At 40.6% G+C, this 25362-nt stretch overlaps 1 protein-coding gene across 6 annotated transcripts in view; it reads right to left on the reverse strand.

Moving 5' to 3' along the window:
* The window catches only part of MARK3 (microtubule affinity regulating kinase 3), a 120596-nt gene that overhangs the window by 17569 nt on the left and 77665 nt on the right, over window positions 1-25362 (reverse strand). For 4 of the 6 annotated variants that reach the window (XM_034992664.1, XM_034992665.1, XM_034992662.1 and 1 more), the window contains 10 exons: window positions 24122-24170; window positions 20923-20988; window positions 16720-16790; window positions 11643-11699; window positions 8879-9115; window positions 8594-8713; window positions 8247-8346; window positions 7823-7935; window positions 7163-7316; window positions 2873-3090 (listed from right to left, as the gene is read on the reverse strand). In XM_034992664.1, coding sequence (XP_034848555.1) covers window positions 2873-3090; window positions 7163-7316; window positions 7823-7935; window positions 8247-8346; window positions 8594-8713; window positions 8879-9115; window positions 11643-11699; window positions 16720-16790; window positions 20923-20988; window positions 24122-24170 — 1185 coding nt within the window. The remainder of the gene's footprint in view (window positions 1-2872; window positions 3091-7162; window positions 7317-7822; window positions 7936-8246; window positions 8347-8593; window positions 8714-8878; window positions 9116-11642; window positions 11700-16719; window positions 16791-20922; window positions 20989-24121; window positions 24171-25362) is intronic. The other 2 variants (XM_034992666.1, XM_034992663.1) reach the window with 1 other exon arrangement.

A 25362-nucleotide genomic window follows, 5' to 3' on the forward strand; every position in this document is an offset into this window, starting at 1 on the left:
TCTGCACAACCTTGCATTATACAGATTCAGAGATATGACACCAAAGCACGAATAACAAAAGGAAAAAAACTGATAAACTGGACTTTATCAAAATTAGAAACTTTTGTGCATCAAAGGATATTACCAAGAATGTAAAAAGAGAACCCACAGAATAGGAGAAAATATCTTCACATCATATATTTGGTAAAGTTTTAACATACATAGAAAACTCTTACAACTCAACTACAAAATGACAAACAGTCTGGTTTAAAAATGGGCAAAAGACTTGAACAGGCATATCCCCAAAGAAGGCCAATGAGCACATGAAAAGATGCTCAACACCACTGGTCATTAAAGAAATGCCAATCAAAGGCACAACAAGGGACCACTTTTTGCCCATTAGAACAGCTATAATAATAGATTTTTTTTTTTTTAAAGATTTTATTTATTTGACAGAGAGAGACACAGTGAGAGAGGGAACACAAGCAGGGGGAGTGGGAGAGGGAGAAGCAGGCTTCCCAAGGAGCAGGGAGCCCAATGGGGGCTCGATCCCAGGACCCTGGGACCATGACCTGAGCCGAAGGCAGACGCTTAGCAACTGAGCCACCCAGGCGCCCCTAGAACAGCTATAATAAAAAACAGAAAATAACAAGTGCTGACAAGGATGTGGAGAAATAGGGACTCTCGTATATGGAAGGAATGGGAAATGGTACAGTCAGTGTGGGGAAGTTTGGAGTTTGGCAGTGCCTCAAAAAAAGTTAATTATTGGGTGCCTGGGTGGCTCAGTTGGTTGGGCGACTGCCTTCGGCTCAGGTCACGATCCTGGAATTCCAGGATCAAGTCCCACATCGGGCTCCCTGCTCAGCAGGGAGTCTGCTTCTCCCTCTCCCGCTCCCCCATCCTGTGCTCTTTCTCTCTCTCACTTTCTCTCTCAAATAAATAAATAAAATCTTAAAAAAAAAAAAAAGTTAATTATTGAATTACCATAGGAGCCAGCAATTTCATTCCTAGGCATGTATCCAACAGAAATGAAAACACAAGTCTAAATAGAAACCTACACATAAATGTTTATAGCAATGTTATTAACAATAACCAAAAGGTAGAAACAATCTAAATGTCCATCAAGGGATGAACAGAGCAATAAACTGACACTTAAAAAGGCAGGAAGTGCTGATACATGCTACAACTTGGATGAACCTTGAGAATATTATTACGCTGAGGGAAAGAAGTCAGTCACAAAAGGTTGTGTATGGAAGGAGGCCATTTATATGCAGTACCCACAGTAGGCAAATCCATTAGGAGAGAAAGCAGATTAGCAGTTGCCAGGATATGGGGGAGAGGAGAGTGATTATTTAAAGGATATAGGATGTTTTTCTGGGGTAATGAAATCAAGTTTCAGAACTTGAGAGAGGTGGTGGTTGCACAACACCGTGAATGTACCAAATGCCACCAAACAGTCTGCTTCAAAATGGTTATTTATGTCACATGAATTTCACGCCAGTTTTTAAAAAGCTAATGCTTTCAAAATTAACAAGCAAGGAATTAACAACTAAGGAATTTCATCAGATACGAATAATTTTTAAACAAAGAGAAGCAGCCACCTTTACTATCACACAAGTAGACCATGTACAGGGAGATTCCAGTCTAAATGGGAGAAAATTTTAATAACGTTACTTTTATCTTTTATAAATAATCAGATATGGATGACTGACAATGCTTGGGGTACATCTTCAAAAGGGAGGAGGTGTGCAGTTGAGTAGAGCAACAGGGACAGAAAGTCATGAAGGCAAAGGACATATCTTACCTTCCTCTCACAAATGTCAGCAAAAGCTGGAGGCTGAACTTAAATTGTAGAGCTGTGACGTCACAACCCAACTTTAGGTCATTAGGAAAGCAAAATAAAAAACCTTTTCACACAGGGTTCACTCTGATAAAATACAAGGTCAGAGGATAGAGCAGACAAACCCCCTCAGGCTTCCCTATGAGCTCCTATGCCCAGAACAGCACAAATAAAAGCCTCCCAAAAGGAGCAGCCCAGCTTCTCCATAGGTCCTCTCACTTTGGGTTTTTTGAGGTAGAGGGAGGGCTATGTCACTGTTAACTTTGTAGGAAAAAATGTGGTTAACAGAATATTCCTAAGACGACAGCAAATTCTTTCTAAAATTACTTCAAGAGTGCTAAGAATAATAATTACTGTATTAGTCAGATAGAACATGTTTCAATTCACAGAAAAGTTCCTGAAACTGAATAGACTGAATTTAGTTTAATAAATACTACCTATTTAAGGGGAAGATTTGTTAAGGATAGGGATTAAGAGATGGATACAGACCAGCAGTATAATTTTAGGAAATTACCTAACTTTTCTTCATTTTCTCACCTAAAATTTAGCTAATACATGGAAAAGCACTTGGCAGAGTCCCTGGCACACAGTAAGGACTCATTCAAATGTTCTTTATCGTGAGAGCCCTATGAAGATGCAAACCATATCCCAGGCCCTCAGGCAATCAGACCTCCCAGTGTCCTGCAGAGACTCTGTTAGGCTTCTGTCTGCAGTCGCCGGTCTGCACTGTCATCATTTGGTTTTATTTATTTCCTCTTAGGCTATGAGGTATTTCTATTTCTCAGCACCTGAAATGACCTAAAGCTCAGCAGATGCTTGTGGAATAACCAGAAACAGCCCTTGACAAGAAAGATCTGAACACTCATCCAGTGGGATGGGGCTCAGCAAGAAACACCTTCAACACAGGTATTGAAGGTGATCTCTAGAGGCTGAGACTGGGCATGGTGGCCTGGTGGGGACACTACTGCAGGTAGGTAAGAACAGAGGAACAAAACGCCCAGACTGCCATAACCCTACAATGCTAGGAATGCTCTCTAGCTTAACAATACTTACACTAGGGACAGTAGAGCTTTTCTTGCGTTCAGGAATATCGGCCTTATTGGGATTACTTGCGTTCCCAAGCATGGGACTGGCTGGAGCAATTCCCTTTCCTCCAACAGCACTTCCGCTTGATTTCCGGGAAGGAATTCCATCTTCTTTGAGGTCACTATCTGCAGTGCTGGTCTGACTCCTTTTCGGATATGCCACAACTGAAGGAATAGCTGGTCCAGCTAAAATAAAGCGTTACTTTTTAAAAGCCAGAACATAGTTTTACATTTTATTCTGTGAAAATAAACATATTTTATAAGATGACTTAAGACTGCTATCATCTAAGAAAATACGACAGTAAAATCCTGTAGGATGTTTCCCGTTCATGTATAATGTCTTCCCTACGCAATGAGTTCCATTTTGAAATTTCACTTACTTGTCCCTTTCTACTTTTCTTAAAGTTTTGGTTTTGTTTGTTCTTTGTTTTTTTAATTCATAAGCTTGTATAGTTGTGCTTCAGAGACATCTTCAGGGATAGCTGTCCACTGAAAACATCTTCAGAGAGTGTTACTGTACAGATAAATAATCAAACTAACTTGATGTACATACATCATGCAGAATGAACTGCTTCGCCTGGTACATCTGAGTGAACCTTATCCTTTTTTGTACGAGAGAGGCCTTCACCTTTCGGAACAGAACAGATTTATGGGTCATTACTTTTGAAGTTTTATCCTGGATCTTTTTTAAAGCACTCATAATCTTCTAGATAAACAGGAATTTGAGTAGCCAGGGAAAGGGGACACAAGCAGAGGAACGCCATGTTCCCAGCCACATTCCCACCCCAGGAGGAATACACCTGGGAGCATCCTGGATGGACAATTAACTTATGCCCTACAAAAAAGCATCTGGAGACTGATGGTAGCCCAGGAGATTTGGAGTTCAAAGAATTGTGGAAATGAACAAGATAACTAGTATATTCGTTATGTATGTCATCCAGCGGTAATCTTCAGGAATGGCATCAAATGCTCATCATCTATTCTATAGAAGAGACTTTATATTTTAAATCTAATAAAGAGGGCTTGGGGTGGGGTACAAAAAAGCCACTTCTTGGAGAAAAATCTAAATGGTAAATTTATTTGGAACTGAATTAGAAGTATACAAAGGTTTGCTTTTATTTGTAGGAGGGAAACAATTAAGCTTTAAGTTTGGGAATTTTAACATAAAAAACAAAGAATTAACCAAGTATGGGTGATATTACCCTTAACACTTATCTTTCTTCTCAACAGCATGAGACAGCTAAGGACGTCCTACATTTTTAGGGTTACTGCTGATCTGCTTTGAAACCTGACTACACTGTCTCACCAGTGCCACAGTGAGTTCCATGCATAGGAACCACCCAGGCTAGCCACCAGTCAAGCCAGAGCAGTTCCGTCTCAAGACTGTCCTTTTCTGGGGCGCCTGGGTGGCTCAGTCGTTAAGCGTCCGCCTTCGGCTCGGGTCATGATCCCAGGGTCCCGGGATCGAGCCCCGCATCGGGCTCCCTGCTCCGCAGGGAGCCTGCTTCTCCCTCTCCCACTCCCCCTGCTTGTGTTCCCTCTTTCGCTGTGTCTCTCTCTGTCAAATAAGTAAGTAAAATCTTTAAAAAAAAAAAAAAAGACTGTCCTTTTCCAGCACAGCCATCCTCTCCACCCCAACCTCTAGTTCCCTAAACACTGGCAACCACTGGTCTGGTCTCCATCTCTGGAATTCTCTCTTTTAGAGAATGTTACACGAACGGAATCAATTTCATGACAGCTTTTGAGATTTTTTTTCCCCGCTCAGCATAGTTCCCTTGAGATCTATACAAATGGTTGCACCCATCAATACTTTGTTCTTTTTTATTGCCAAGTAGCGTTCTATGGTGTGACTGACTGTCTCACACAGAAATGCGATTTTTACATAGTCAAACTTGGTAAATACGTCTTTTCTTTCATGGCTGTTAGTACTGGGATTACAGTCAGAACGACCCTCACTAGTCCAAGTTATAAAGAAAAGGCAAATTATCTCATGTTTTAATATTTCCATATTTTTATATTTACATCTTTATTCCAAATGGAATCTACCCTTGTATAAGATGTGAGAAATGGATGCAAATTTATTTTTTTCTGATAACTACCATATGCCCCAATACCATTTATTGATTAATAAACTAGTGATTCTCTACTTTTTTTTTTTTTTTTTACAAGACAAAGAACGCTTTGAAAATCTAATGAAGATCACCTTTCCTAGAAAAATATGTACACACATACAGGGGGTTCACACAGGTGACCCAAATTAAGAACCACAGAAAAAACAAGTTGTAATTCTACAGAAGCAGGCATATGTAAACTGTTGGCATCTAGAAGTAGGAAACAAGGGGAGAGATGAGAGACAAGCTAAAAGCTGGGTTAGCTGCAGGCTTGTCTGCCTTTACTTGGTATAAAGGGGGTATGCTTTACTAGATACTGTATATACAATCTATCCCATTTTTAGCACTTAAAAGAACACAGCCAGAGGCATAACCAAAATCTTTCCTTTGCTGACCACTATCTTCATCCCCATAAAAGAATAAAAAAACAACATAGAATCGGGTCAGTGACTTTCTATATACATGGATTTCTGGAAATATTCTTTTATGAAATTTTTTTTGTTTGTTTTTTGTTTTTAAGTAGGCTCCACACCCAACTTGGGGCTTGAATTCACAACCCTGAGATTAAGAGTTGCATGCTCTACTGACTGAGACAGCCAGGTGCCCCTCTTTTTTTTTTTTTTTTAAAGATTTTATTTATTTATTTGAGAGAGAGAGAATGAGAGAGAGAGAACACCTGAGAGGGGATAGGGTCAGAGGACGAAGCAGACTCCCTGCCGAGCAGGAAGCCCGATGCGGGACTCGATCCAGGGACTCCAGGATCATGACCTGAGCCGAAGGCAGTTGCTCAACCAACTGAGCCACCCAGGCGCCCCAGGTGCCCCTCTTTTATGCACTTTTTAATATTAGAGGCTCCAAGAAGGAAGGATCATTATTATTATAAAAATACTACTCCATGAGGTAATCGGTCAGTGGGTTAGTGGACAGAGCCACAGGACCCGGGGCCAGAAGTCCGGGGGTTCTCTCACAGGTGTTCCCACTTCTCTGCAACCTTGGGAGACTTAGTGAGCTCTCTTGGCCTTTATCCTTATTGATAAAATGGGGGTTAGGTGAGTGTATGACACCATGGCTAAAGCTCTTTTCCGCTCTAAAATTTTCTGAGCTGGAGAAAAAAGGCATTACCAATCCAAATGGAATATATGTGCTTAGGGAAGAATTAACTTATTAAGATAGTCACTAGAGATAAGAGAAAACTAAAAAACAAAACAAAAAACCCAAAACAAAAACCAGTTCCCCCTCCAACCAAGAATTTAGGAATAATTCCCTTTAAACTAGATGGTTTAGAGCAATCTGTAGGCATTTTGCTAAATGCCCTGTTGTCCAGAGGCACTGAAAACCCCTCCGTAACAACTAACCTGAACATGACCAAAGAGACAAGAGACCCAGATCAACACTAGGTTTACAAATGCCATGTGCACATTCACAGGTTACAGGTGAAATAAGCACGTGTGCATGCTTGTGCACACACATACACACACACGTGTGCGCGCGCGGGGTAGAGTCTCTGGATCCCCACACACGGGGCTGCCTGGAAGGCAGAATAATCGTTAAGTTTGGTAACCATATCTTTTAGGGTCCAAAGGCTCATAAAAGATTCACATCTATGGTGAATATTTTAAGAGTGAGGGTGTTAAGACACATCAACAGCTAGAGTGTGCGGCTGAGAATGACCCAAGTCAAAAATTTAAACCAACTGAGGCAAACTGGGGTACTATACATTCTCCACGGCTGTCCACATGTAGCTACATAAATTTGGCTTAATCAAAACTGAAAACCATCTCCCCAGTTCAAGTGCTCAACAGCCACATGTGGCCAGTGACTACTCTATGGGACAGCACAGATCTAGAACATTTTCAGCACTGCAAAAGTGCTGGACAACGCTCAGGAAAGTAAATCCAATGCAGAGATGGGGAAGAGAGCGAACAGAGAACCAGAGATTGAAGCCGGAGTCCCAGAGGAGTGAGTGTACCAGAGAGATCAGAGCCTTGAGATGATCACGCCATCACGAGGACTGGTAGGAAGGAAATGCCCTGAAAATAAACCAAGTCAATTTCCCGTCCCAGTAGGCCTTGAGCTTCCCAATGTTACGAGGTCTCTTGTGTAAGGGGAGACTGCAGGAGGACACACTGCAACGATCTCAAACTTACCATGGTCGCTGTACCGCCTCTGCTTCTGGCTGGAAGAAACACTTCTCTGCACCTTGTGGTGAGGAGACTGGCCAGTCCCACTGTTGAGGTCACTGCTTGGCCTAACCTTAGCAAGTGAAAGATTGCTGCTAGAACTGGAGTCACTAGCATCCAGCTACGAGGAAATGAGAAGAACAGAGCAAACCACAACACGGACCCAAAGGACATGTTAGGAAACTGAACTTCTCCTAACACACAAACCTCTCACAAACAGTTCATTTACGGACGAAGAATCACAATGCACAAAAGTGACAACCTTCAATTTGGGCAAAAATATTTTCTGACTGATAAAAAAGCTCAAGAAAGGATAGGTATTTATGATTTTCTTTCTAGGCTTTTTCATATAATTTAAAATGCTCTCTGTTCACTTCATCTCATACTTTACATCATTTCTAAACTATTAATGACTATAGGTTAACTTATGACATTCAAGTTTGTGACAATACCCACCGTTAAGGTTACTACCTCAAAATTAAAATTAATAATGGTCATAGCAGTTAGATCTGTCATTTGCAGGTAAGTTTAAAAATGATACATCAAATGTTATATATATTAAGGAAAGAGCTTACTAAACTCATCATTTACCTAAAAGTCATATTCGCTCTTTCTGATTACTCTTACCTCTGAAGATTTTCTCCCCAATAGCAAATATGTAGCTGTGATCTCATCATATTTCATTTTACTAAGAGATTCTTGAATTTCTTCTTGTGAATATCCCATTCCCACCATAATATCTAAAAGAAGGACATAATATAGTTTATGTGTTTTGTCTGGATACAAAATCACTGTGTTACAGGATAAAATAATTTCCATTATTTGACCGAAAACATCATAGATTTTCTAACATAAATGGGCAGTTGGCTTATTTCTAAGTTCCCATTCTAGGAAACTACAGGTAAGTTCCTAAATACGACAAAACAGATAAGCTGACTCATGTAACTTATGTTTAACTTCCTATTATTCCCATTTTAGGCATATCCATAGGAGTCAAAACAGAAGTATGTTACTTGCACACACACAAGGACGCAGGCACAGAGTAAATTACCTATTCTTTTCTGGTCTGAGATGTCTAGTTCGGGTTCAACAAATGGTTTAAGTTCATCTTCTTCATGCCCTGCATTGATCCATCTGTCCTTCATGATTTGCTGAAAGGTGAACTATTCATTAGCAGCATAAAATAAAACATGCTGATAACCACAATATTTAGAAAAATTTATTTTCAACATTTCAAGGATTATATCTCAGAGGATAACTTTTAAAAAAGTCAATGTCTCAATTCCTGCTTAAAAAGCCCCAGGAGAGTATTCAATATGTCATACAAACCAAGCAAAGTTCTAAAAATACTGTAAAGACTCTCCAAAGTCATTACTTATTTTGCACTTATGCGATTACCTCTAGAGTGCCTCGTTTTATTGGATTTAGCACCAGGAAACGTTTGAGAAGGTTTTCACAGTCTGTGGACATGTAGAAAGGGATTCTGTATTTCCCTCTTAATACTCTTTCTCTCAGTTCCTTTGGGGGGGCAGGGAGGAAAGAAAACTAGTTGAGTCAAATTTTAGGTTAAAAAAGAACCCACTGAGACCCCATGATACTGACAGATCATTAAAATATTAACCCTCATCATTTAATAAAATGTTTAGCATTCTGAAGAGGGTGGATAACAACTGGTTCTTATACCTTTAGGTTCTGTCCATCAAAGGGGAGTGACCCGCTGACTAGAGTGTAGAGAATTACGCCAAGGCTCCACACGTCCACTTCCGGCCCGTCGTATTTCTTGCCCTGGAAGAGCTCTGGGGCTGCATATGGAGGACTGCCACAAAACGTATCCAGTTTACTGCCAACAGTAAATTCATTGCTAAAACCAAAGTCAGCTATTTTAATGTTCATATCAGCATCTAACAATAGATTTTCGGCCTAGAGGGAAAACATCAAGACAAAAATGAAATTTAACCAAAATAGAATTAGAACTGTGATAGAATTAGGCATTTCATAAAAGCTTTTTTTAATGATATAAAGTTAACATAACCTAATGAAAAAAATAAGGAAACATTCTTTCTAGAGGAAAAACATAAAAACAGAAGATAAATTAGAATTTCTAATTTTATTTTTTATTATGTTTATTATTTATATTTTATTATACTTATTATTTTAGTTTTATTTTTAAGTAATCACTATACCCAATGTGGAGCTGGAACTCCTGGGATCAAGAATCAGATGTTCTTATGACTGAGCCAGCCAGGCGCCCCAAGATTTTTAATTTTTTAACATTAATAACCAGTAACAGATACAAGGTATAGATTAACTCTGGCAATATTTTAAACAACAAATGCCCCATGATTAAAAAAAAATTATTTAAATAGCTTTCTCAATTAATAATAAGTGGCTTTTAAAAAAATGAACACTTGCTTTAAGCGGCCAGCCACGTTTTATAAAAACGGCTGAAGAGCTGTGCAATGGCTATTACTGGGGAGGGGAGAGCCCTGGACCTCATTCAAGATACAGATCACAGTCATCTTCATTTATTTCAGTAAACATCTACCACATGCCGATGACACACCCGGCATTATATTTGTGTCTGAACATATGATGAACAAGATAGACCGAGTCTGGCCCTCAAGGAGCTCACAGGTTAGAGGGGGAAAGGCAGAAGACCAAGCAGCTGCACTCTGACCTCAGTGCTGTAACTGAGGATGTGTGGGGAGCTGTGGGCCCAGCACTAACAGGTGCAGGAAGGCTTCCTAGAGGGGGATGAAATCAGAGCCGCTGCCTGGAGGCTTAGGTAATAGTAGTGGGTGTGAGGTGGGAGGCAGAATATAAACAGTCTGAAAACCCAGAAGGAAAGAGAGAACATGCTTTACACTCAAGAAACTGAAAGACAGTGTGTGGAAAAGAGGTGCAGGGGACATGGCCATGGCCGAATCACAAAGGGCCAGTTGAGTGACTGGTAGGAAGTTCAAGTTTTCCACCTAAGGGCAATGGGAAGCCATTAACTCAAGCAGGAAAACGACAATCTTATTTGTATTTGTATTTTTTAAAAAGATTTTATTTATTTATTTGAGAGAGAGAGTGAGAGAGAGAGAGCACAAGAGGGGGGAGCGGGAGAGGGAGAAGCAGACTCCCTGCTGAGCAGGGAGCCCGATGCGGGACTCGATCCTGGGACTCCAGGATCATGACGTGAGCCGAAGGCAGTCGCTTAACCAAATGAGCCACCCAGGCGCCATTATTTGTATTTTTAAAAGACCATTCTGGTTGCAGGGTGTAAAATAGACAAGGGAGGGAGAGGCAAGATTGGAAGCAAGGAAGACCAACAAAAAACTGGTGTACGAGATGCTGGCAGTCTGGGTGAAGACAGTGGCCCCAGAGACAGGAAACAGCATGCTCAAAAAAGGTTTAGGAAACAGTAGCAAAAGGACCTGGGGACTGAGTGGATGGTAGAGCAAAGGAGACTGAGGCACCGAGGGACATGAGGCATCAGAATGAGAAATGAACATTCCCGTTCAGGAAGGAAGAAGGTAGGCTATGAACCTGCTGAACCCAAGGGACAGAAGTAGGGCTTAGCTGTCGCCCATCTGTCAGCTCTGGCCGCAGGCATGGATCTGGGGTCATCAGCATACAGGTGGCCACTGCAGCAACTAGAGTGGATGTGTAAGCAGCATGGGTGGATGTGGAGAGGAGCAAGTAGTTGATGATAATGGCATGCGGAAGGGGAGGAAGCGAGGACCAACAAATCTAGACGATGTTTAGGGAGATGCGGTTGTGAAAGTAGAGAGAGAAAACTAGTGTATCTGGAAGGGGACTTGGGGTGGAGAGGTTTTTTTTGGTAAAAGACAGTGCAGACTTCAGCATGTTTTTGTAAATGCTGCTGGTGAGAAGCCGGGAGGTAGAGAGGGCCCAGAACCCAGAGGCAGGGTGAGCAGAGCCGCCCTACTGCCTGCAACAAGAGGAGTATTCTGAGAGGTGAAGGGTGGGCACGGGCGCAGCTTACTTTGCAGGCTTGCTGGGGAACTGGACATTTCTGCCTGGCATTTCTACGTTCTCTGGGAAACAGAAAACCTTATCCCATGCCAAGAGTGGGCCAGAAGTGAAGCAGTGGGCAGTAAGTAGGTCTCCGGGCAGCACCACACTGACCAGAGACACAGAAGAGGTGGCCAGGTGGCACTGAGGGCACCGTCTAGGTGACAGCATAGCTTTTGGGAGGCCCCACCTCTTTGGTAGTGTGATAATATTTCCACAGAGACCAATTATGAGCTACCTTAACTGAAATGTAAGATACTTTTAATAAACTTCATATTTCATTAATACCAAAACCTGACTAAAAGAATCAATTATTATAGGATTTACCTTTTCTTATTTAATAAGGCAATCTAATCTGTGACCACCAGTAGAACTGAGCACATACAGGCAGAGCATACACTCACAGACTAAGGGCCCTGCAACTCACCTTGAGGTCTCTGTGAACAATCCGTTTTTGGTGGCAGTACTGGACTGCAGATACGATCTGCACAGGAGAGACACAGGTTAATCACCATCATTAAACTTTTTTTTTTTAAGATTTTATTTATTTATTTGAGAGAGAGAGAATGAGAGACAGAGAGCATGAGAGGGAGGAGGGTCAGAGGGAGAAGCAGACTCCCTGCCGAGCAGGGAGCCCGATGCGGGACTCGATCCCGGGACTCCAGGATCATGACCTGAGCCGAAGGCAGTCGCTTAACCAACTGAGCCACCCAGGTGCCCCAATCACCATCATTAAGATGAAAATCTCATTAATGTTCACACATGCAAAATACTCAGTGAGCACCTGACTGTCTGTGTGGATCTCTAAAAATAATTTTCTTGTGCATTCAGGGGTGAGGGCAAGAAGAGATAGGTGAGCATGTTCTTCCTGCTCGCTCTCGTTTTCACTGGAAAGTCTCCTCTTGGGCCTACCCCCTGACATTCTGGTTATCTGTGAATATGGTGCCAGGGCCCAACAAATCACCAGGATCTGGAAGACCCTAGCTGCCCCCAGACCCAGGATCAGATGGCTCTGGTGCAAGCTTTCCATATAATTTCCATGTAATTAACTCGAAACTAAACTGGCAGTTACAGACTATCCATGGCCACAAATTCATCCAGGTTGGGTCTCCTCTGTTAACTACTTCTCTTCCCAGTCAGGACTGCTCCTTACAACACTCTCTTCTTTTTAGCTGATGTGGGTTCAAAGACAGCAAAACTTACCTTTCTGAGGATCGGTTTCCTCTTCCTTAAAATGGAAGAGTAAATGTTATAATATATGTGAACTACAAACTAGGTAAGCTACTCTGTGCTCGATCCATAAGGGTCTCCTTCTACTCTCAGCAAATGGTATGCCTTTATTTAGTCAACTTTGGATCACTCCTGTGATTAGTACTGTTGATTAAACAACTATTTTGCTGAAATTTCACACGTGTAATTTTTTTTTAAAGATTTTTAAAAAAATTTATTTGATAGAGAGAGAGAGAGAGAGAGAACACAAGCAGGGAGAGCAACAGGCAGAGGGTGAAGCAGACTCCCACTGAGCAGGGAGCCGGATGCAGGGCTCGATCCACGGACCCCAGGATCTTGACCTGAGGCAAAGGCAGACGCTTAACCGAATGAGCCACCCAGGCGCCTCTTACTTGTAATTTTTTAAGAAGCCTCCTTTTCTTTCTTCTTCTTCTCTCTCTCTCTCTCTCTGTTTTTAAAGGTTTTATATATATAGAGAGAAAGAGCACACAAGTTGGGGGGGGGGTGCGGGAGCAGCAGAGGGAGAGGGACAAGCAGGCTCCCAACTGAGCAGGGAGCCCAATACGGGGTTTGATCCCAGAACCCTGGGATCATGACCTGAGCTTAAGTGAAGGCAGATACTTAACCAACTGAGCCACCCAGGCACCCCCAGAAGCCTCCTTTTCTAATCAATAAAAGTTTTATATGCCTATTATAGGAATTTTAGGAAATACAGAAAGGTACATATAAGCACATGCTTGATAACATCTCTTGTTGTTTTAGTGTATCTGCTTCTAATCTTTTTGTTGGCGTTATGCTGGTGTAACTACACATGACCACATATATGCAAAACTGGGGTTCTAATGAAAATACTCCTTGTTGGGGCGCCTGGGTGGCTCAGTTGGTTAAGCCTCTGCCTTCGGCTCAGGTCATGGTCCCAGGGTCCTGGGATCGAGCCCCGCACTGGGCTTCCTGCTTGGCGGGAAGCCTGCTTCTCCCTCTCCCACTCCCCCTGCTTGTGTTCCCTCTCTCACTGTCTCTCTCTGCCAAATAAATAAATAAAATCTTTCTTGTTTATCCAGATCATCATCAGCTTTTAATTGTAAGCCCCACACACCCACCTACACTGGACATAAACACTCAGAGAATGCTTCTTTTGTTTTTAAGTAGGCTCCACGCCCAGTGTGGGGCTTGAACTCACGACCTTGAAATCAAGAGTTGCACGCTCTACTGACTAAGCCAGCTGGGCACCCCAGGCTGTTTTATCAGTTGGCATTTTGGTTCAGAACAAGGAGCAAGGAGAAGCTGGACTGGGGTTAGGGTGGGGTGATGCCAAAATCAGGGCTTCACTAAGCAGCTACATACTTTATAAAGTGAATATTCACAAGATCAGACCCACTTTTTTTTTTTTTTTAAGATTTTATTTATTTATTTGACAGAGAGACATTGAGAGGGAACATAAGCAGGGGGAGTGGGAGAGGGAGAGGGAGAAGCAGGCTTCCCGCCAAGCAGGGAGCCCGATGTGGGGCTCGATCCATCATGACCTGAGCCGAGGGCAGATGCTTTTTTTTTTTTTAAAGATTTTATTTATTTATTTGACAGAGAAAGACACAGCGAGAGAGGGAACACAAACGGGGAGTGGGAGAGGGAGAAGCAGACTCCCCGCCGAGCAGGGAGCCCGATGCGGGACTCGATCCCGGGACTCCAGGATCATGACCTGAGCCGAAGGCAGTCGCTTAACGACTGAGCCACCCAGGTGCCCCCGAGGGCAGATGCTTAACGACTGAGCCACCCAGGTGCCCCCAGATCCACTTATAATCAACAAAAAATATAAAAATTCCAATGCCAAAATATGGTTTAGAACACCTGTTACCTTGGATGATCATTTATGCTGTGCTACTCTGCATGAAAGCTGGGAAGTCAGTAACTTTGTTTTCCCAAAACAAACAGGTACACTGCCTAAGATGTGGGTACCACTGACCTTACTTCTGCCTGATCCGACTGTCCCTCTTTTCACCGCCCCCCCCAATACTGAGATTTCTCCTACAGGTTATTTTCAAATTCTGCCTCTGAGTAACATTTGACAATTTCCTACCCTTTCTCAGAGAGATCAAAGAAGTTCTCCTTTTACCTCCAAACAACTCAGTTAACCTTTTAAAGCCACAATAACCTGAAAACATTCAACTTTAAATCACTGGGTTTTTGGGGCGCCTGGGTGGCTTAGTCACTGGGTGTCTGCCTTCGGCTCAGGTCATGATCCCAGAGTCCTGGGATCAAGCCCCGCATCGGGCTCCCTGCTCAGTGGGAAGCCTGCTTCTCCCTCTCCCACTCCCTCTGCTTGTGTTCCCTTTCTTGCTGTCTCTGTCAAATAATAATAAAAAAAATCTTTAAAAATCAATCAATCAATCAATCAATCAATCAATCAATCACTGGGTTTTTTTGCATGCCTTTAAGCTAGAAGCAGTTATTTCTTTAAAAAAGTTAAGAATCTGGATGTTTCCCAGATTGAAATATGAACGCAAACCTAATTTACCTCCAGTCAGACAGGAAAGAGCAGAGGCAGCAACATTACCAACCCACCAAGAAAGAGGTGAGGAAAGATGATGGAGCCAGGATTCTATTCTCTCTCTTTGAAAAGAATAGAGCTCATTCAAACGCTTAAAACCACACAAGCGGTCCTTAGGATGAGAATGGCCAAGGAGGTGGGAAGGAGAAACCATCTGCTGATGGATGTGGAAAGAAGGGCCTGTTTCTGACAGTTAACATTTTCATGTGGAGTGTACCTTGTGTATGGCATACCTTCCTCTTTGCCACAAAGAAGGAAACTTCTTATTTAGTCAATGTAAGAATGGCTTATAAACTTTTGGAAAGCCTGGCAATTAGCAACAGAGCAAAGTGTAAACACCAATATCCTGATTGATCCTTCCAGGTTTAAATGAGGGATCTTAAGGAAATACTATGGCAAGAAGAAAGGATTACATTAAATTGTAAGAGTGTAAATTAAGTCATTAGTTATAAAAGCACATAAATTATCTTTCCTTGACCAACTAATGGGTTCCTCAGATAAAGACTTGAGATTTTCTGCAGGAAATTTATTTATTTTTTCTTTAAAGGTTATTTATTTATTTGAGAGAGAGAGAAAGAGAAGGAGCTAGCACAAGTGAGGTGGAGAGGCAGAGCGAGGAGAAACAGACTTCCTGCTGAGGAGGGGGAGCCTAACTTGCGGCTCTGTCCCAGGACCCCGGGATCATGACCTGAGCTGAAGGCAAATGCTTAACCGACTGAGCCACCGAGGCGCCCCTCTGCAGGAAATTTAAAATAAAAGCCTGAGCGATTGCCTCAACATGTAGGTTAGTAAATGTCCGAGTCCCTCTGACAAGTGAGACCCTGCCAGGGGGATGTGTGGAGACGGAAAAAGTGAGGAGCAGTCACAGGGTTAAGCACTAGTTGCTTCCCTGGAGAGGGTCAGGCTCAAACCTGCTGTTGCTGGCGGCACTCACTCGTCTATTCTTCACAGTCAACAAACCATATTCACATAAATGTTTGCGAGTCAGACAGATTCAACTTAGTGGGAAGGAATTTAAGGTTTGTGAGGCAAAAAAAAAACCTCTTGGCTTTTAAGTGGTCAATTTATAAAAATGCAGAGTATAGTTATGGAAAGGGGCCAAACCAACTTTGTTTTGTCATAAAGAGAAATTTGAGCTTCCCTCCGTAGATCACAGAATAAAATATCAGAACTGGAAAGCACTTCAAAATTAATCATCAAATATAACTTCCAATTTTTGTAGGTAGAAAAGTTGAGGATATGAGAAATTAAATAATAGCCAAAGATTAGTCTCAAAATTTGTCATTTAATAGGTTTTAATTCAAAGTACCATTAGTATTTAAGTTTTTAAGTTAAATTTAAGCCTACATCTGGCTTATGTAAGACAAAACTAATAATGAATTCTGAGATTGTGACACTCTTCTTGCTAAAAACTGGGAAATGGTTTTAATTAATGCAATCATAGGTGTTTTGAAAGACTCTAGATTTTTGAGGCTAAACTGTCAAAAACTAAGGTTAAGAATGAGGTGAAAATCTTGATAAAGCTAGAAATAGAACCATGTTGCTTCTTGCACAGTGCCTTAGGCATGAAAGATACTTAATAAATTTTTGTTGAACTGAATGGCTAACCCCTCCCTCCCTGCTCCCTCCAATGGGCCTTATAACCATTTAGAGAGGCAAACACTGTTTGCTTCAGGGTTTAATAAGCAAGATAACTTTATTAAATTAATAAAGGTGCATTAATTCATACCTGTCTAAATTTAGCTCTTGCTTCTTTTTCCTTCATTCTTCCATGTGCGACCAAATAGTCAAACACTTCACCTATAATCGAGAGAAATAAAAGTAAGAAGTCCTACTTCTGAGCATTAATTTTCCCACAAATTGATGATGTTTCACTTTTAGGAATGCTCTAATTTTTATTTTTAAATACAGCCATGAAGATAACAGAAACGTAGATTTTGAACTAAGCTAGCCTTAAGTTTAACTATAGGCAAAAGTTCTTTGATAAAATCTTTAAGCTAGAGAAAAATCATTAAAATTTCCTATGTTTATAAAACTTTGATTTTAAGGGTTATGTTTTCAATGTGCTTTAATAAAAACTGAAAGTTAAAATGGGAAAGTGATATGTGTTAAAAGAGGATAACATCTTCACTATAGGATTACGAAAAAAGCAGTTCCTGAATATATTAATTAATTAATTCAACAAATATTATTGAGTGCCTACTAACTGCCAGGCACTGTTCTAGGCTCTGGGGAAATACAGCAGTGAACCAAGTGAAGTCCTTTTCCTCATGGAGAATTTACATTCTGGTAGGGAGAGACAGGCAATCAACAAAAAAGCAAATAGTATGTCAGCTGACAAGGACAGTGGAGCAGACACAGGGGAAGAAACAGGAAGTGTGTCTGCATGTGCAAGTGCTTTGGGGACTACTGTGAGGGAGAGGACACTGTCATTATCTGGGAAAAAGAGTCTAGGCAGAGCAAATAGCAAAGAGCAAGGAGGCTATGTAGCCAAAGAAGTGTGAACAAGGAAAAGGGAAATTAGTGGACGGGCATGGGAGATGGGAAGGAGGGGTAAGGCCATGAAGAGTCCCGCAGGCTTTGCTCTGAGTGAGGAGAAGCAGAGGAGGCTATGAAATGACTGACCTCTTAAAAGGGTCACTCTGGCTGCCAGAGGGGGAGGAGGTCAGGGTTGCGGAAGGGACAGAAACATGAGGGAGTAGCGCAATAATCAGGGCAAGAATGAGGGAGGCTGGGCCTTGAGCGGGAAGTGGCAGTGGTGGTAAGAAGCGGGGAGGTTCGGGACTCAGTGGGAAGGTCAAGCCAAGAGAACATGCCCAACAGAACATGCTGGTGGACATCCACTTGGTAGTTTACACAGTGTTAATTCCTCAGGGAAGAGGTGACACTTCAGGAAATACTTGCTTATCAACTGGGTATAAAGAAACAATACCTCTGAAATCAACAGAAAAGGGTACTAATTGAGCAAATTAGACATAAAATATGTTTGGGAAAGAGTCACATTTACTTCATACAAATAAAGAATATTTCCATCAGCTTACTGGCAACATTCAACTAAAAGATTTTGATACTTAAAAAATGCTTAGTTTCAGAACATAACAAATACTTTTGAAGAAAAAGTTATTCTGAATTACATATTAATATCTCTAACTTTTAAGTTTTTAGCCTAGCTGAAACATTTTTAAATAATGGACGGGCATAAATATTTTAAAGTTATCACTTGATTGCATAATGATCTTTTAAAACGCATTACATATTGTTAATTCACACTACACAACTCGTTTAACTATGATGAATCATGAAGTTAAATGTCAGCTCAGTAAAATGTCAGCATTTTCTAAGCAAATGACCTTTCTATTTGCAGAGTAGTATACAATGTCAAAACAAGTGGTTAAAAAGTGAAAACAACTAAAGATGTGTGCATATCATATGAAAAACAGTTTTGACTTAAAAAAACGAATGGATTAAACCCACTAGTTGCTATACCCACTAGCTGTTGTAGAGTAACATGGAGAAAAGTCTAAGTCTGTCAATATAATTTTAAAAAATTTTTATAAATTCAAAAGCAATATAAACCTCTTAAGAGATTTTGGAACCATAAAGTCATACTCACAATCACTAAGTTATAAATCAGGAATTCAACCCAGATCACTTTATTTTCCTTATTAAAAATGTATTAGCATTCAGATTAAGTAGCTAAACTGAAAACCTCAAAAGGCTATTTATTAGGAAAAAGACAGAAAAGAGTGGCTCTCCCCACCCAGGTCAGCGACCATGTGGTTGAGAGGACACTGGACAGGTCAGTTCAGAGAGCCCTTGGTCTTAGTTGGGGTCCTGCCACTAAACAAGCAACAGAACTGCTGGCACAGAACAACCTTTCAGAGCTTTAGTTTCATCTATAAAAATTAGGCAGTTGCCTTCGATGACTTCTAAGATTCCAAGTGTAAAATTCTATGATTCTACGAAATCGAAAAATACCAGGCTAGGGAGGAATAGGTAGTCAATTTAATGAGACTCTGGTTGTTCCAAATGACAAATGTAACCACAAAAAAACCCAGATGTCCTGGAGATTGATAGTGCTTTGTTGAGCTGATTAAAACAGCCCAAGCCAAAAAAGCACCACCACTAAGAAGCTCAGAGACATGTTGACTTACCAGGTCACACTGTCAATGAGAGGCCCTGGCTGGACTGACCCCATGTCTGTGTTTTCAAAAGCCCACCCTCTTTCTACTAAAAGTGGATGCTTCTCAGATTAGTTTTGCCCCTATATAAGAGCAATCTCTATGACACTAACACCTAAAATAGATGGAAAAGGAAAGTCGTGACCAACTGACCAATTAGGAGAGCCTATCTACTGTCAGAAGGCTAGGGCTGTGAGCCTGGCAGCGTGACCACAATGACTTCCCAGCCTCCGTTTCCTCAAGGGTAAAAGCCCATCCTTCACTGCCTGGCCACATCACGGAGTCCTTGTGAGGGTCAAAGGAGATCCGGTGAGAGAAAGCTACACAAATGAAAAGGTTATGAACATAACTCCGTAACACGAGGAGAAAGTATTAGAACTCCATATAGATTTTTGGTACTGCAATTCAGTTTCAGCTCTTCCTACTTCTCTTCAATTGTGAAAAATCCCAACCTAAATTCTCAAACCACACATTTAAACTCTAAATCACACAACTAATATGAATTAGGAGTACGAAAAAGCAGCATCAAAGGTTTTCCTATTGTAACTCATTCCTGCCCACAGCAGGTTTACAATCTTTTATTTAATAGTTAATTCATTACAACGAGGCTGTGACTGAATCTTCTGTCTGATCAAAGTGCTAAGATAAAATAAAACTACTATGAGCAAAACAGTCGAAGCTATACTTATGCCCCTAGTTAAAGGAGTATGTCCCTAGTAGTCTGTCCTTTCATAAGCGCACTTCAATCCTTACTTGTTAAGCATTGGCCACGTGCCAGGCACTATCTAGAGGTGTAGAGGTAGGGGGCACACAAAGACCAGTCAGAACGCTTCTGCTCTCCACACACAAGGAGACTTACATGTGGTCCAAAAACTACAAGCCTAACCCAACTTCAACCCCCAGAGGAGTATCTCTGTAAAAGAGAACAGTTATATACATGCATTTCAGAAAAATGACTACATGTATATAGTCTTGTAGGCCAAGTCCTTAATCTTTAAGGAAAATCTAAATATATGCATTGCAAGCACCATTTCTGGCCTTGGGAAAGATGAACATCAATGACACAAAGAAAACCATCCAATAGGCAGTACACCTTTATTTCAAACAAGCTAATGCACTGATATATTTAAAAATCCAAGTTCTTAAACAAAATGTGGTGTGCATATATATACATAGTGGTATATTATTCAGCCTTAAAGAGGAAGGAAAACTCTGACAGGGATGAACCTTGAAGACATTATGCTGAGTGAAGTAGGCATAAAAGGACAAGTGCTGTGAGATACCACTCATATGACTACCTAGAGCAGTCACATCCACAGAGACAGGAAGTAGACCGATGGGCACCAGGGGCTAGGGAGGAGGAGAGGGAAGTTAGTGTTTAATGGGGACAGAGTTTCAGTTTGGGAAAATGAAAAAGTTCTGGGGATGGATGGTGGTCATGGCTATATAACAATGTGAATGTACTTAATGTCACAGAACTGTACACTTAGAATGGTCAAAATGCTAAATTTTATGTTATGTACATTTTACCACAATAAAAAAAAAATCCAAGTTTTGGATATCATTAATAATGCTAATAGTGAACTACAAGAAGAGCCACAAAAGAGCCAAGACAGCTTTTCTGATTCTCATGCTACTGTATTACGACCCTGGATGTTAAATGAAACCTTAACAATGATCCATGTGGGCAGTGTGGTTGTGTATTCTTCTAAAAAGGGAAGAAAGAAAGAAAAACCATAGAAGTTTCTTACCTCCACTTGCATACTCCATGATTAGGTAGAGCGTTTTGTCAGTTTCAATGACTTCGAACAACTTCACTGGGGGAGGGGAAAGGATATGGGAGAAAAAGAAACAAACGTCTGTATGTATATACACTGTACATATAAACTGTAAGTACTAAAAAACTTTTTCCCTGTTAAAGATTTTTGTAACTGGCTGCCTTAATAGAAGAATGTTTTTTGGGAATTTTATCATATATTACAACAACACATTTTATAAAAGCATGGAATTCCATAAAAATAAAGATATTTCTGGGTGCTCAAACAATGTAACTCTGGCATGCACTCAGCAGTCCAGGCTGTGTACCTACTCACATCTCCTTTGTCCTTATCCTGTATGGTGTCTACACTGGTTAGCTGCCCTCCCAGCAGATTGTGCTTTTCCCTCAGGAAAAGGGTTCTTACTTCACATTCTCGACCTGCAGGAACTGCTCAGATCTACTCTACTTCTCCAAGTTTAAGTGCGTTCACTTGTCATTATGGCTTTAAGGATATATAGAACAATTTCACTTGAGACTTCTGTTGCTTGGGAAACTTCTGTTCACTCCTTCTCAGAGAAAAAGCTTCTTTTGTTACTATTCTGAAGCCAGAGATGGAAAGTAGTAGAAGGGATTATGCTATAGTTAATTGAAAAGAACTTTTTAAAGAATTATTTGCAATGGGTCATTGTGACTTTGCTATACAGCAGTCCCTTGTTACAGATTGAAATCATATTTCTATTACTTTTAATTCACAAAACCATATCAAACCAATCAGAAATATACACATTTTAGGGGCGCCTGGGTGGCTCAGTTGTTAAGCATCTGCCTTCGGCTCAGGTCATGGTCCCGGGGTCCTGGGATCGAGCCCCACATCGGGCTCCCTGCTCCACGGGAAGCCTGCTTCTCCCTCTCCCACTCCCCCTGTCTGTGTTCCCTCTCTTGCTGTCTCTCTCTCTCTCTCTGTCAAATAAATAAATAAATAAATAAAATCTTAAAAAAAAAAAAAAGAAATATACACATTTTAAAATGAAACTGAAGTACATTTCTAAAGCTACTGACTCACTATTTTCCACATCTACTTTATTTTGGTAATACATACTCTAAAGTTAAATTTACCAAAAAACAGGGGACAGGGTGCTAGTCTCTTATATTGCAGGCTATTTTGTGACACTTTAATATAGAGTATCAGACCAAATAAAGTGCCTAACACAGTATGTAATACATGTTTGTTGCACTGATGAATAAAACTATGTCATTTCTAAAATGGTATGTTCAGGTTGTCAGGAAAAATAATTTAAAGAAATTTAAGGCATATGTGCTGGTAAACCATCAACACACAAATAAAACCTTTCTAAAATTCCAATGCAAATATTGGCTCTTCTGGAAAAACTATCTGAATCCAATACAAATTTAAATTTTTAGAAATTCATATCTATTATCAAAGATATGTTATTTGGGAGTAAGCAGAGAAAACTCTAATCAGGGCACAACTTAATAACTAAAGAACAAAATAACTATGTTTAAGTTAGCTAGTTCTAAGCTGCAGTGATTGGTTATTTGGTGAAAAGCTGGAATCTGAAGCCAAGAATTAGCTAGCTAACCCCAAAGGGCTGAAATGAAAAGTGAAGAAAGGTTTTCTTCCTGTTATTATATTCCTTGTTATTTTTCTCCAAACACTGTATTTCACTGATTCTAAGATTAAATTTTTTCACATTTTAACTAATATCACTAAGAATAAGATGACCGCTTGGTAGAATTTTTTTCCTTAGCAGCATGTAAAACCAAAAACGCCTTTTAAATGATGTGGCTTAGATCTGATGAAATAGGGTATATATAAGCTTTTCCTTCCAGTGGCTCCATTTTATCTTCTATTCTTGTGCCTTAAGAATTCTTGATAGGGGGCTCAGATGGTTAAGCATCTGCCTTCGGCTCAGGTCATGATCCCAGGGTTCTGGAATCAAGCCCCGCATGAGGCTCCCTGCTCAGCGGGGAGCCTCCCTCTCCCTCTCCCTCTACTGCTCCCCCTGCTTGTGCTCTCTTGCTCTGTCAAATAAATAAATAAAATCTTAAAAAAAAAAAAAATTCTTCATAGGAAATCCGTTAACATCAAACTTCGTCCCTCCCACTTCCTAGAACTTATTTTGATATTAAAGTGGTAAAAGTGGCTGTCTTAACAGCTATTTCATTCTTGAAATAATAACAATAAAAAAGTTATATTATTCAAAAAGAGCTCTACATTTTCATTGAGATGTATATACAAAATACTAAGTAATTTGCATACTTTCACCTTGTTCCTATAATTATGATGAGAGCAGGACCATGACCCTTCCTCATCCTTACTTATTTACTTATTTTTAAGTAGGCTCAACACCCAACATGGGGCTTGAACTTATGACCCTGATGATCAATAGTCACATGCTCTACTGACTGAGCCAGCCAAGCGCCCTATACCCCTCCTTTAAACCCAACTCACTGAACCTAGCACTGAGCTATGCACACAGAGGGCACATGAAACATACCTGTGCTATACAAAACAATTCCTTAAAAAATTCCATTAGATAGCAGGTATCCTATACCTTTTAAAATACAATTCAATGGACAAGTAATTTCTTAAGAACACTGCCATAGCAAAACCTGTTATACCTTTGAAAATCTTTTTTTTTTTTTTTTTAAGATTTTGTTTATTTATTTGACAGAGCGAGACAGAGCGAGAGCAGGAACACAAGCAGGGAGAGTGGGAGAGGGAGAAGCAGGCTTCCCGCAGAGCAGAGAGCCCGATGTGGGATCTGGGATCATAACCTGAGCCGAAGGCAGACGCTTAACGACTGAGCCACCCAGGCGCCCACCTCTGAAAATCTTAACTCTGACTTACTATAATTCCCTTTTCCATATATGAGTTAAATAAAATTATTTTCTAATATGCATTAAAAATTGGAAAGTTATGATCTGATTAGAGTTTCTACTGCATTAAAGCTTTAAATTCAAGAGTTTAATACCTAAGCTTTTAACTTGTCTTTAGTAATTTCAAAAAGTTAATACAAATAATCAACAATTTGTATAAATATATATTTTATGAAAAGTGTACCTGGGCTGGGAGGAGGGAAGGAATCTCCTATCACTCTTGGCATACAGGTTTAGACCCCAAATGGAATGCATTTAGACCCAAAAGTATTTAAGAAAGCAGAAAATACCTATGTTTGGATGATTTAAAATCTTCATTATTCTTACTTCTCTGAAGAGCTAAAAAACAAACACATAATTCCCCAACACAGGTTATTAAACATTCTATTCCACTGTTGCGATACAAATTTAAATCTTCTCTTAGATAACTGACCCACTGGTAATGTTCAACAGTCTGCATCTAACACTAGCATGAAAGTCCAGAGAAGCTATAAATGCTTCAGTTTTAGCTCCTGGAAAAGCAGAAGTTGCAGAGGAGGATGATACCACAATCTTAATTATATTTTGCTATCTTGAACATATAAGATCAGATTTAGGCAAGAATAGTTTGTGATTAAACTCAGTCTGATTCAATACCTACCCAGGGGTAGATATTGCAAATCCAACCGTGTACAGTCCTAATGAACTACATCATGAGTGTATTAGGACTGATAATTCCAAGTAATTCTAGGAGAAGATTTTTTCAAAACCACTTTGGGAAATCCTTGTTGGAGAAGACAGGTAATTTAGCATGGCGGTTGTGGCAGACTGTTAAATTAATGGTCCTAATGAGTCCTGCCTCGCATGTTCACATTTTTGTATGGGCTGTGTGACTTGCTCTGGCCAATGAAACATTATCAAATTTGATATCATCCATCCAGCAAGAAGAGGGTGGATAAATGCTTACGTATCCGGTGCTTGCTGTCTTGGAATGATGTTGCCATCATATGAAGAGGTCAATCTAGCCTCTTTGAAAATGAAAGAGTATATGTAGGGAAAGACCCACTGTCCCACCTGAGTACAGCCCCATCAACCTGTCAGCTGAATGCTGCCACACAAATGAACCCAGAGGATGCCATGAGAAAAACCATCCAGGTAAGACTGGTAGAGCTGCCCAGCCATCACACAGAATAAAGAGAAATATTAAACTGTTGTTGTATAAACATGTGCTGTGAATGCACAAGAGAGTCATGGTGTTATGGCCTACGCTAATATCAGAAGATCTCAGAAAATAACAGAATTTTAGAGGCCATCTTATCCAAACCTCTTGCAAACAAGTGGAAACCAGGAAAGGAGAGGAAAAGATCTCCCAAGGTCCTGTTCTCTTTCTGCGGGGAATTGGGCCAGAACCAAGGTCTCCCAACACCCAGTATCTATAACCTATGGGAGGCACGGGCTGGGAAGAACTTGGGAAGAGGAGGAACAGCTGGCTATGTGGAAAGGAATCTGGGGAGAAATCACAGGGGTCTTACTGCACTTGTCCCATCTACCA

Source organism: Mirounga leonina, unplaced genomic scaffold, assembly GCF_011800145.1.
Source record: "Mirounga leonina isolate KUSES-001 unplaced genomic scaffold, KU_Mleo_1.0 Mir_82, whole genome shotgun sequence".
NCBI lineage: Eukaryota > Metazoa > Chordata > Mammalia > Carnivora > Phocidae > Mirounga > Mirounga leonina.